At 36.9% G+C, this 13,481-nt stretch overlaps 1 protein-coding gene across 5 annotated transcripts in view; it reads right to left on the bottom strand.

The window, feature by feature from the left end:
* Positions 1-13,481, bottom strand: part of ADGRG6 (adhesion G protein-coupled receptor G6) — a 109,368-nt gene that overhangs the window by 14,804 nt on the left and 81,083 nt on the right. For all 5 annotated transcript variants that reach the window (XM_057364816.1, XM_057364814.1, XM_057364817.1 and 2 more), the window contains 7 exons: positions 12,431-12,571; positions 9,267-9,383; positions 8,162-8,207; positions 6,408-6,514; positions 3,508-3,635; positions 1,956-2,224; positions 236-350 (listed from right to left, as the gene is read on the bottom strand). In XM_057364816.1, the coding sequence (XP_057220799.1) occupies positions 236-350; positions 1,956-2,224; positions 3,508-3,635; positions 6,408-6,514; positions 8,162-8,207; positions 9,267-9,383; positions 12,431-12,571 (923 nt within the window). The remainder of the gene's footprint in view (positions 1-235; positions 351-1,955; positions 2,225-3,507; positions 3,636-6,407; positions 6,515-8,161; positions 8,208-9,266; positions 9,384-12,430; positions 12,572-13,481) is intronic.

Below are 13,481 nucleotides of genomic sequence, written 5' to 3'. Positions count from 1 at the left end.
ATGACAAAATCTATAAATTATTTTTTTGCCAGAGGCATGTTCCTATCTGGCATTGGGTGATGCAGATTTCCCTCCATYTTTTCTTACAGCCTTCTTGACATTWMAAATTCTAATAAGACAGTTTAGCCCTTTTTGCTTGTTTAATCCACTGTTGACTTTTCAAAGCAATCTGACTAGATGCTATTTTTTTCAGACTATAAATGGTAGATTTTAAGAGATCAAAACAAATACTCACAAGTCATCTCCTCCTTGCCCATTAGCATCTCTGCCATACAACTCTTTGCCATAAATACGACTTGCATTTGTATTAGCACTTGCTAAAACAATTGCTATCACCAGAGCTGGCAAACCTGTAACACAAGAAAACTTGTGAGCTTTCAAATCTCCTAAAYCTTCAAATTTTCCAGGCTAAGCTGAATTACTGATGCCCCCATCCCTATTGCTTTAGTACAGAACATCCTGAGAAAATTGCACTGTGAAAGTAGAAGGAAACAATTTTTCAAACAGTACAAGTATATAGAACTATCAAAGCAATCAATGGGCACTAATGAATAAGCCTTGTAATGTTCTGTAAGGTAGAAAAACTTTAGTATGTGATAAGGAAACTGAAGTAAAAAAAAAAACTAAAGTAAAATAATATCCTTTAATTACCCAAAGTTGAATTAGCAACTGCAGGGAGGCTCTTATAATACAGTGAAAAGATTAACAAATTGTAGCAAAAATGAGATCTAGTGGAAGGATGGCATTAGAAATTCTTTGAGGAATCTTTTTCATGTGAACGTGAATTCATTGGGTTGAGTACACTGGGGAACATGAACTTAAACTTGCAATTTCTCCACTGCTTCTCTCAACTGCATTTTATTCATTATACACATGTAATGTTATATATCTTCTCCAGCATTATACATATTATATATACTTATACATGCTCCCCTCACTTCCATTTGACAAACAATGTATTTCTTAATAAAATGGTAGAGGGAGTGTTCGGGGAAAATAGACAACAGTGTGGAAGAGAACTCTGCAGAAAGGTACAGCTCACACAAAAGAAATGTACGTTTCCTGATATGCCTTATTTACATGTCTTATCCTTGCTATAACAGAACAGATTCAAAGGGGAAGAGGTTAATTTGCTTTTCCGACTACTCAGTCCTTGTCCTGTGCTGAGGTTGCCAAAGAGGATGCTAGTTGCCAATGGAAAGACATAAATTATCAGCCATACTGAGGTCAGTGCCCTAGCCTAAGGTTAATGGCTTTGTATTGTGTTGTATTATTTCAAACACAATATGTGCATTCAGGGAGAAACCACAGATTCCTGATATAGACAAAAATGAAGAAGAGAAGTCTTGCTGCCTGAGCTTTGCAGWTATTTTTCAGTATTACTTTTTCCATTTCAGTCCTGCTGTGTACATTGCTTAGGGCARCCAGGATCTCTTGGTGGTTTAACAGTGTGCTGAATCTCAGAAAATTTTGGTTGTTTCTGATTCCACAGTAGGCTTTGTACTTTTTGGCAAGAAAATTTAAGCTGGATTTAAAGTTTTTGAAAGTCAAGACGAAGACCTCTGTAGGATTTGCAGTAACTGCAATAATTTCTGCATTTATCGTGCAGCACAGTTCTCCATCTCTGACATGACACTCGCRTTTCCCCTCTCCCATTCTGGCCTCTTTGGAAAACAAGACCAGTTTATCTGGTCTCTCCACTCACTCTGGGGCTGTGAGCTGCTCTGGGTGGGGAGCGACAGAGAGAGTGTATTTACACAGAGTTACACAGGGGAACTCGGTGACAGAGAGGGCTGGCTGCGTGCCATCACTGCTGCGGGCTGGGGGAAGGAAACGACACGCTGATATTAATGCTACTCTGCATTTCTGATAGGGAGTTTTTGTACAGAGGCATTTATAGAGAACATTTCATACAGCAGCATTTGCTARGTAAATATTGCATCTGTTGAACTCACCCCAGCCAATGATGCAAAACTTGAGTATGTATCGCCGTATATACGTGTTGAACACCTTCACTAGAGCAATGTACATGTGAACAGCTTCCAGTCCCATCCACGTAAAGGTGGCCAGAAGGAAAAAGTGCAAAAGTGCAGCTACAGCTATGCAGAGGCCATCGATATCAAAGGATGCAATCCAGCCATCAAGCAGAAAAATCAGGTTMAGAAAGAGCAGGGCTGTGCTCAAATTCATCAGGATTTTGGATGGATAATCTCTTCGCAGCTTCCTAATGAGAGAAATACAGGTGCACATGATTAACTTGCTGCAATCACACAAGCCACTGATTGAAGCTGGGTTTACCCCTTCACAAAGTCAATAAAAACACAGGCATCTCTTTCTAGCTGCATTTGTTCACCAAGACACAATGGTGTGCATTTCTGTGTGGGATTACTGAGGGCTTCTGCTGCTGGTGGTGGGGGTAAGGTGCTGGTTTTTGGGTCCTTAACAAGTGAATTAACTGTTGCAATATTTTAGCAACTAATTTTTTTATTAAAAAAAACCCCAAACCAGTTCAAATTAAATATAAACCAGTATTTTTTATTTTAATGAAAACAGAAGAGAGTGAAAACAAAAAAAAATACAGAAAATCATCTGAGATCATTTTAAATGTAAATCTTACCTTAATTTTTGGAATATATTGTCCAATGCATGTGGTTTTCTGTTTGTTTTTAAATAGGCTCTTAGGAAGACTGAAGAACAAGTAATTTTTTTTAACTGRGCCATATTGAAATGTAGGTAATGTGGGGCAGCCAACAATTTCTAGCAACTTGGACCAGAGYACTACCATAGGTAATATAATAGGAATTGAATATATTTAAAACTTGAAAACCCCCTTTTACAGGCCCCCTCACCCCTCCTGCCACCAGAAAATTATCCTTCTTTAGCAGCTACTCCGTCTGTCCTGTTACTGGCAGAATGGTTTCTTTGTGTTGACATGACTTCATTTTCTCTTTTCACTGTTCACAGAACTGTATCACTTCAAAATTCTTGCCTTAAGTCACTTTCACATTTCAGCAGGACTTCTGCTGAATTTATTGTAACATTTCACAGCTTATTTTCATTTTATCTCTCCACTTCTTTCTGAAGGGCTATAGAATGCAATTGCTCTAGTTGGAAATGTCTCTATTTAAACTTGGAACCGTTATGCCCACATAGGCAAGTTTTGTTTAGTTTTTGTCAAATGTCTGTTTGAAGGTTTTAAAATAGTACATACGTGTTCCGAATCTAGAGGATTCTGTATTCCCAAAAGGAAAATTCTGACACACATTCACGTTACTCCCAGGCCTGAGCAGCATAATATATTATAAACCGGAGGAAAGGCTCTGAACTTATGTCCCCTTGAAAAAATTTCCACTTTACAACATTGCGACCCTGATTTTGCAGGTTTGACTTTTTCAAACATAGGCTTCCCCTCCTAGTCAAATAAACCACACTAACCACGTAACTACTTATTTTATTGGCCACATACAGGTACTGCTTTGTGATGCTTTTCACAGCATTAGTACTTACTCAAATGCAATGTATGTCAGAAGAGTTGCAGCTGAAAATATAGCAGATATTCCACAGCCTATGTAAGTGATAAAGGTCAGGACCTTGGTGTTCTGTGGGTCAATCTGCGTCACGGCTCTCTGAAGATCCTGTGAGAGAGAAGGAGGAGACATCAGCTGTAGCSAGCACCTTCTCCACCAGCACAACACTCACTCTTGGTAATCAGTCAAGTAAAACTGAAAAGCACTTTGGCAATACCACTCTAACCTTGACACTGGGGTTCATTTTTATTGCGTGTACTTGGTCCATAGCTGTTCCACCTCTCACTTCCTTCCCACAGCTCTTCAAAACATTGTGCTTTAAGTATTATAACTGTTGGGAATAGCAGACAGAGCCTGAATCTGATCCTTATAATTCAGTACCAGGAATTCAAATGCCCTTCTCTGGAAAAGTGTCCAGTTTCCAAACTTTTTATTTCTGTTGCTTATATACAACTATTTTTCAGAAGATGTAAGATTTAGAAAAATGCAACTTAAAAGTATTCATACTGAAATGTGCAACATTCTGGGGAGTTTCTGGCCTTTTGGTTTTTAAAAGTTCCTAAGAGTCAATGTAACTAATCATCTACAGGTGAAACCAAGGGCAAGATTGCTTTCTGGTTTTAGGGTCTGTTTTGACATAAGAAGTACACTTATAAATTGAATTGGTTAGAAAAGCAATGACAAAGACAACAGAAAAAAATTGGAAATGAAGCAGGAATATTCTGAGATTTTCTTTTTTTTCTGTCTAACTGTAACTAACATATGGTACCATCTGACAATAAATGCCAGCGCTGTTTCCTCTTTTTAAGGTCAATAAAATATGAGAATGTTTGGATTTATATCCATGTGGAGAAAATGTGAGCAAACACTAACAGACAATGATGCCTATTCTACAGTCACTGTCACTGTTGTCTCTAGCATAACTAGCTAGCAAAAAGAAATATAAAATGCTACATAATTTTGCATGCTGTGTAGGAAAAGGCAGGAACAGGGTTTTTTTACAGTCCATTCTATCGTTATATGACAGTCTATACATAAGGAGAGTGTTCTTTAGAAATAATTTAGTATCTAAATTAAATTCAGTAGAAATTATTAAAATGGAAAAGCAATTAGAATGGTCAAAACTGTGCAAAAATCTACTGGAATGCAGCCCAAATTCAAAGACCTTCTGCCTTATTTCCTACAGTCACTAAAGCATTCAGCGAAGAGAAGGGACTCATTCAAYATATCCTAAAGAAAGCCTTTTCTTAGCCTTTTCTTTATCCCTTTGTGGAAGGAAAGTGGAACAAGACCATAATTTAGCTTGCAAGAAGACACAAAGTTTGTGGCTTTTTCATATCTACATCTCGGCATGATGTGAAGAGAGCAATTCAATTATGAAGAGTCTGGAAGGCCACAGCTGAGAAAGTCATGGCTTTATGTGTATGTGTTTTTAAGCTGTATGTGGCTCCCTTGTGCAGTTAAAGTCCCATGTGTTACTGCCACAAGTTGCTTCAAACACCACACACTTCCACTTTAAAATTATGCCTGCAGTGACCAGGAGCCAACATATTTTCTACAGCTATGTTTTACAGGCCAAAGAATGTTCATTTCAGCTGGAGAAAAAATGTATCAGCCCATTACTGAGCATAAACAATTGCCARAATTCAGAAAAGATAGCAGTATTCCATTTTTTAATGTTGGGATTATTTTTTCTCTGAAAAACCACTTCACAAGTGTAAATTGCTGGAGGCAGCTGAAGGCTGGAGGCTATGCTGCTGAGGCTGAAGTGCACCATATGGTTCCCCCTTTCATCTCCCTGATAGGCACTGCTCTGCCAGCCACCCTGTCTGGAGACTTTGCTTAAGGCTCTGACAGAGCATGGGCTACACGTTTTCTACCAGTGCTCTGTGAGCATTGTTTTTCCAAAAGCAGGCCTGTAATACAAGGCATCCCCAAAACTGATTAAAGCCAAGTGAGGAAACAGCCAGTATGGGTTTAYATTGCACAAAAGAAGGTGTTGCTTCATACTTTATGGCATTAGATAAAYCTTGGCAGATTTGCAAACTAGATTTGCAAGGGACAAGTCAGCCTTTCAGTGTAAGGATGAAAGARAATTCTTGTGCTCCCTTGACTTTTTATCCTTGTTACTATTTCTGCTGTCTGTAGGATGTTTTTCTCTTCCCTGTTTTTCCTAACAGTTTCTCTTCTTTTTGTTCTGAAAACAGCACTTCTAGCTTTTTCTCATGCTTTGTTTTTTTCCCCTACAAGACAATTCCTCCTTTCTCAATCTGGAAATTTCAAATATACTTAGACTTTTTTCTCACTCGTTTCCTTCTTGTTGCATAACTCCTGCCTCAGCTACAGACCACTTTTGTCCGATTATATGTTAAGGGATATGTCAGAGGCCCCTGCAATTTATTAAGATCAYTAGTTTTTCCTGCCACTCCAGTGGCAATGTTATTACTGGGCCTTGGTTGCARTAAGTTGGATCTTATAATGTGCTATTTGTATTTTGATATCATTCATAAGTCTCAATTTTAGGTCTTTTGTGGCATGGTATATTCAAAATTTAGAAAAATTTCATGGGCACACTTCAATTTTTCAAAAGATAGCATTTAACTACTTGTAAAAATTTTAATAACGATAATAATAACAACAATAATATTCTTCCATTGYTAACTTTATTCATTATCTCGTTCCTGAATCCTTACCAGTATCTACTTTGTTATGAAAAGATAACTTTATACAATAAGGGGGAGAATCATGTATTATTAGTCTTAAAAATTATATGCAAAAGGAAGAACCCAAGTAACAAAAATGAGAGTTGTTTTGACACAAGACAAAAACCATGTTGCTGTTCCTGGGAAAGGTAACCTGGTGAGCAGTGAGTTTGCCTACCATTAGGACCCCAAAGTGTGTGAGGTGGTTGCACAAGCACACAGTTTCATTTTCATTGGACTCTGCACCCACTTGGCAGCCTGCAGGGTTCCAGCCACCGCTGCCACCTGTGGAAATGAAACACGAGAAACTGCTGTTCAACAAACACATGTCAACCTCTCTTTTAGCAAATTTCTCCCTTCATCTTGCACAAATGTRGAAGCACTTTCTCAAATTGAATGATCCAGCATTAAAATTAACCAGGAGAGAAGCAAGTGTCAGATTTCCTAGTTTCTGCAGAGTATCACCCCAGATGGACAGAGCAGAAGCAATAGATGGAGAGGAACAATAAAGGCAGGGTTATTAAGACCTACTATGAGGGTCACACATTCAGACACRCCTTCATTTTAGCCAGTAATAAGATGGTTTTAGAGCTCCTTTTTCCCTCACTGATGGGATGTCTACACCTGCCTGTCTTGCACTCATATATCCTCAGGCACATGAAAGATTTTATGGCCCAGGAGCAGAGGGCCCCACTCTTCCTCTCTACAGCATGTAAGGCAGAAGGTCAGAGTGGGTAATCCCAATGATCTCTCATAGCCTTAAAAAAAGACAGGAAGTGGAATATTCTCAACTCACCCCATCTGAAAAGGCCACTTTGAAAAATAAGTAGAAATATTTCAGTTTTGAAAATTAAATGTTAAAAAATAAAATTTGTTTCTTTTTTTCATTTTTTTCCCTGTCAAAATGTGAGCTATTTTTGTGAAATAATTTAAATTCTCTGACTCGAAAAGACTTTTTTTCACAGCTCTTGACAAAATCCAGCATAATTTGCTCTGTAACTTCAAGGCAACCAAACCACAAATTCAAGACATTGTCTCAAAATACTGTGAAGATGTTCCAAAACCACTTAAAACTCTTCTCCACTCAAGCAACCACTGGGAATAGTTTCTTCCCTGTGTGTTTCTCCTTTAATRTGATTCTTAAGTTCAGTTTCTGAACTAGTTTCTATGATTTTTTTGCTCATTTTTATCCTCCTGTGTTCTCCTTGTTGCTCTGTCTGTATTTCCTGCTTTGAAGTACAAATTTGGATGGTAAATTTTACTTCTTGCAAGACTCTGTGTCCTAAACCTCTCCATCCAAAATCCTACATCTCTGTCTGTTTTACTGTAAAGAAGAGTAACATCTCAGCAACGATCTCTAAAACAGAAAGATCTGGAAAGTCATCCCAGAGAACAATTTTGGGCAAAAGATGAAGAGCCTGGGTAAAACATCACTCTCAGGTTTGGCAGTAGCAATGAAGAATGGCCTAAAATGCTGCCTCATTAATGYGTGTCTCCATATGTGACCAAAAAAGCTTAAGATTTGTAACAGTCACAATCTCGCAGTTAAATAGCCCTATGTTTTAAAAAAATGAGCAGTTAAAAGCATGGCTAAGAAKCATTGATGCATCTGAGCAGCATTATAATTTGATTTCCCCATATGGACCGATCAGTGAAAAACTGCAGACATGTAAAAATAGTAGAAAAACCTAACTGAAAAATTTAAAATGTTAAAAACATTTATATTAAAACCAAACTTTAAAAAGGAGTATTAAACATGCGCCATTACAAGTWACAATACTATCCAAAAGAAATTATACACTTCATTGAATGGACCTTATTGAATTCTGTAAGGATGGATTAGGGAGTAAAATGGCCAGTACTGTGGCAGATTTTAAAACTCAGACACCTYCACTCCCTACACAAAGGAAATTACAGTATTTTTAAACTTACCATTTTTGTTCATATCCCAGAAGACACAGGTAGGTTTAGGATCTTCCTAAAAACAGATGTAAAAGTAGACTTTGTATATCTCTTCAGACATAGATCTCATCAACATTTACAACTGCTGTTGCCATGCATATATTTTCATTTAATGAGCAGAATTAGATTTTTTTCTGCTAGAAAGATTTGTCCAAATTTCAAAATCTCGAACACTGCTTCTATGCAGTGTTCCACGGTCCCTTTTGCACATCCTGAGAATAATGAAGTTTTATTGTGTCACTTAAGTTATCCATGAACATGATGTCTTTATAGAATCCAAATACTTTTTACTAAACCTTAGGGCTTCTCCATGAATCCTCTACATATCGCCTTAAAAATGTGCAAATGCCTCCTGTACCCAARTGGAGGTTGTTTTGTCTCCCCTTAAAATATTCATTGTGATGCAGTGCAASATAAAGTTAATCAAACTGTGAAAASTACAAACCAGGTYCTCATTACATAGAAAATTTACTTAGGTATTGCATTTTARCTTTAACATCTCTAGTGCTATTGCCTCTTTTCGATTAGACACTGAGAACAGAGTCAAGCTCACACATTCTCTAACTGAAAAAGTATGTGCCAAAATGCTGCGTTTGGTCCATATTTCCCTAAATTTACTGTAATMATCTTTTAATAATGTGTTTCTGTCCATTCCTTTGCTGAAAACCACATTATGACAAAATAATTCCGGGAACTATTAACAAAGCAATTAATGTTTGCTCAAGGAATTTAAATAATTCTGAAGTTCCAGTGCAATAAATCATATCCCTGCTCACGAACATGGTCATGAAGAAACGTTTCACCTACAGTTATTGGCACAGAAATTGCCTCTGAGGGGCAGAATCAATGGTTATCATTTCACATAAATCTTAGATCATGAACGGAGTATGAATGGATGAGGATAGGAGAGACTATTTGTATTTTCTTTTTGCTTACTTGCTTTTRTTCCAGACTTCTACATTTCCATTTGAGTTTATGTTCTTACTCAAAATTCACCCCAATAAATCAGGCTGTATGCTCAGCCTTTAACATRTACAATCTGCATTCGTGTTCCTCTGAAAAAGCCTTGTTTTACCTGAATTTTGGTATGCTTGATTGTAACCTTCACATAATCCTGAAGATCCTGAATGGTTAAGTTTCCAATACTGCATGCCACCACAAAACTGGTCAAATTGGCAGGATTTTCTGCATCCTTCAAAAGGTTAAGAAAAATAAAATAAATGCTTACACGGCATGTAACATAAAAGCCAGAGTACACAGTTTCATTTTAGCAGCGTGCCAGAATAAGTAGGTTGTCAGCATTTCTGTACTTTTGATCACACAATATAAGAACATTATGTTTGTAAAATCAAATTATGGGTTAGCCTCATGGAAGCGTCCCTATTTTCCTTGTAGTCATAAACGCACATAGRCACAATTATGGAGAGGTTAGAAGGCAAACAAAATTATAACTCAAACAATGCAGCAGATAACAACCCATGATATGATTAGCTCATTTCCCTAAACAAGAATGAACGAGCTCTCTTATCTTATTGTTGACATTGGCCTTTAATAAATACAAAGTTTTTAGAGAATTACCCGTTTTCTGCATATAGTTGCTAAATCATCCTCTGTCTTAAAATGAATGTATATGAAGTCATAAAGTAATTCAAAGCAACGTTACACGCTGAAAAAGATAGAATTTTCTGCAAGGTCTGATTTGATAGGGATTTTAATAGAATTCTGACATTATCACTGAGCAATAGGATTTTTAACCTCAGCTGACAATTTTCCAGAAGAGAAGTTTTCCTTGGAAACTAATTATTTATTMAAATGGAATGCATTGGAAATGCTAATTTCTTTTGATGAGYTGCTATTGAAACTTGCATATTTACRTGCCTGGCTGGGAGGTTTGGTCACTGCCTGTGGCAGATCTTGGGTCAAATGAAATCTATTGTCACTTTCCCTCCCAAAATCTGGTTTGTCAAACTCCTGAACCCTTGATTCCTTCTGTCTAGGAGTTTTGTTATTTCAGGTCAGCACTGGACTTGTGAGGTCCCACCACTCATGAGAGACACAATAGCTTCAGTTTTTAAATGCACATTATCCTGAAAATAATATTCTATTTTTTAAAAACCATATCCGAGAATTTTCAGACACAGTATTTCAGGTTATACTGGAGCTTTGTGGCAAAATTTCTTAAAACCTTGAAAATTGAAGAGGGAAGAAAATGCAAATTTCTCTGCAGTTCTTGATTTCTTTTTTCAAACAAGAAAAACATCTGTTGGCTACCACCTAMATTTCAACATCTCACAAAATCTATGATAGTCCTTGGACATGTTTCCAAAGGTTTCAGTGGATTTTGTCTGTAGCAGATAAGAAAAAAGAAGACACGGCATCTTTAGTGATGCAACTCACTATATTCTTACTAATCCTTACAAAGCAATAGAAATAATGTTCTATGCATTAAAGTAAAATACAGTTAACTACTTATTTGGCTGTGTTCRGCTGAAGTTCAACWGTTCAGGCAYASATGTGTACACTGMRCACAYCTGCCTTTGGTGAAGTGAATCCCAYYCTGAAGAGCTTTCATATAGTCCTCTAAGTAATGTAGCCATCTTTCATGAATTACAAGATAAAACTTACTAGGAGTCATTCAGTTGCAATAAAATCTCACCTCCAGTGGTGCAAAGTMGGATGTTTCACTGTTATGCTGAATACCTTTAAGGAATACAGCTAATAGMATTCAGATTTTTGTAACTGCAAGTGGAATAAATAKGAAATGAAACAAAAAYKRAATACTCTTATAYTAATGGATAAAGTTATTTGGTTTGRGATGGCAYRTGGATCAGTTTATTTGYAGGCCTTATTTTAATCCACTWTTTCTTTAACTTCCTTTASTTTTAACCTTACTAAAATGTGAGGATTGCATGTTTTTAATTAATTGTGTTAAACATATCACCACGAAGAGTTTGAAAAACACACAAAGAATGAAAGGCATTTTAGTYGCAAATTCAGGTGCAATTTTTATGGTTTTTGTTTTTCAATGGCTTATTAAGTAGCACTTAGAAACACATTCCAGCACTATTAAGGGATACATTCTGACTTCATGTGATTTTATGCCATTATGACCAGCCTCCATCTGTATTCTTTTGAGGTTTTTTTTTATTAAAGATATCCATCCTGTTTTTCTCAAAAGCAGGCTTCAAATGAATACATTTTAAAATGAAGATACTTTGGGGTGTACTTCAGAAGGCAACTGYGGGTCATGGGTATTTTCTGGCCTAGATTATCTGAAGAATCTGGATACACTGCCAATAAAAATGATAATATAGGGACAATACAATACTACTGAGTTCTGCGGATGCACAAGAGCCAAAGGTCACTTGAAATTCTGATGGGAAAACAAACTCAAGTCTTCTGAGACACATTCTACAGTTCACCATGAAACAATGTTTCCTTCTTAATTAACTCGTGTTTTTTCCCCCCCTCCTCAAATATGTATGGTTTTGGTTTTCTTTTTCCAAGCTGGAAACGCTCCCTAATATTTCTGGCATAAACCATACAGGCACTATTTACAATTACCATTTGATAAGACCCACAAAATAAAACATCAGATCTACGTGAGCACATTTAGGTTTCAGGTACAAGTATTGTTACCTTTATTCCCATCAAAATATAGTGTGCTTATGAGAAAACAGATATGAAAAGAATAGTGTATATGTATAAACAGAAGTTCTCTGGCTGCTCACCATCAGCCCAGGGCTTGTAGCTGAACATGAAGCAGTCAGCTGGATATGACTGCTCACCAACTCAAAAGAAAAAGAGAGTACTTGGCAGTGTTGTATGCTAAATTCCCTTCTGATAGAAAAGAATCTGGCTCCACTGAACATCAAGGACTTTCATTACTGCATTTTAAGAGAATTTATGCCCTTTGAGAGGCCTTGCTGCTTTCCTCTGATTTTAAGCAGTTGGGATACAGTTTTCCATAATGATCCTGAAAAAAAGGTTTATTTCACATGTGAAATAAAGGKTTGTTTCACAGGAATTTGCAGTTGAACCACTGACTTTAACTCAACTTGGGCACTACAACTATTTCACTACTCTGAACATAAGGCTGTCTTTAGTGCCTACATTTGCTGTCATATTTAAATTCCTGTAACTCACCGAGTGCTGTTAAATGATTACACTGCAGGAAACTTTAAGCAGCTGGCTTTGATTCACCCTATCTGAAATTACTTCAAGCACATAAATGTTTACCTGAAAAAGACCATTTTTATTGAAGAAAGTAAACTGAGCCCTGGATATAACTTCAAACTCATCTTGACTTAAATTCTTCAGTAAACTYGGTGGCAGAACAACAGAAGCGAAGGCACTTGTCTGATCCTTGTCAAAATCTATCTGTTAAATAAAAACAGCAGAAGAACATGTTCAAACAAAAACAAACCATCTGTTGTCCCCAACAGGGTTCACACTTTTACACAGAAGTATCTAAATATGGGACTAGAACCAATCAACAGTAATATGACTTGCGTCTATGTAAGTGCTGATGAAATAAACTAATTTTTTTAAGGCTGGGGAGGTTTTCCACCTTTCCAGCATTCCATTCTGCTACAAAAAAGTATTAGATAAAACCAAACTCCTCCACTGCTATAACGATGTTTTGGAAATGATATGAGATGGCAATAATGGCAGTCATAAACATTTTCAGTAATGTTCAAAATACTTTTGCTCAKAGCAAACAATGTTGAGAACTAAAAAAATAGGCTCTGAATCTTTCTTTCTTAAATTGTATTAGCTGGCTTGATCTGCACATCTGAAATAATTCTCTCATGAGCCTTTATAGTTTCTCTGTTATGGAAAAGAGATTTAAACATTATTAGTGTCTCTTCTCTGTATTTATTGTGTTATGTAGCACAAAAAAGGACACCTTCTGACATCATATAAATTTAATCCATACTGGCAATGTATCAGACATCTAAAAGCCGTCTGTGGCCCAGGGATGTAACAAGTGAGCAGGAAATAAGAGGATGAAACCCTGCATGATATCAGCAATTCTATGACTGCTCTGGAGCAAAAGCATTAAAGAATTTTACTGTGGGATATGGGAACTCCCACTACTGACTTCTCGAGAGGCATCCTGGTCATGTATTTGTGCCTGYCATGGTCAGCTGTATAATCCTAAAAGCACCATTAGTTAAGAGAAAGTTAAAGAAAGATTATTCACCCTTGGAAATCAGTAAGAAGTTGCCCATAGAGATCTCCTGACAGGGATAAAAGTAGTTCAAAACTGGTTTTCAGAGGATAATTC

The sequence above is a fragment of the Malurus melanocephalus genome, unplaced genomic scaffold (genome assembly GCF_030028575.1).
Source record: "Malurus melanocephalus ecotype Western Australia unplaced genomic scaffold, MMel_1.1 scaffold_43, whole genome shotgun sequence".
NCBI lineage: Eukaryota > Metazoa > Chordata > Aves > Passeriformes > Maluridae > Malurus > Malurus melanocephalus.
Note: the sequence above shows the minus strand (reverse complement) of the source record. Positions and strands in the feature narration are given on the sequence as shown.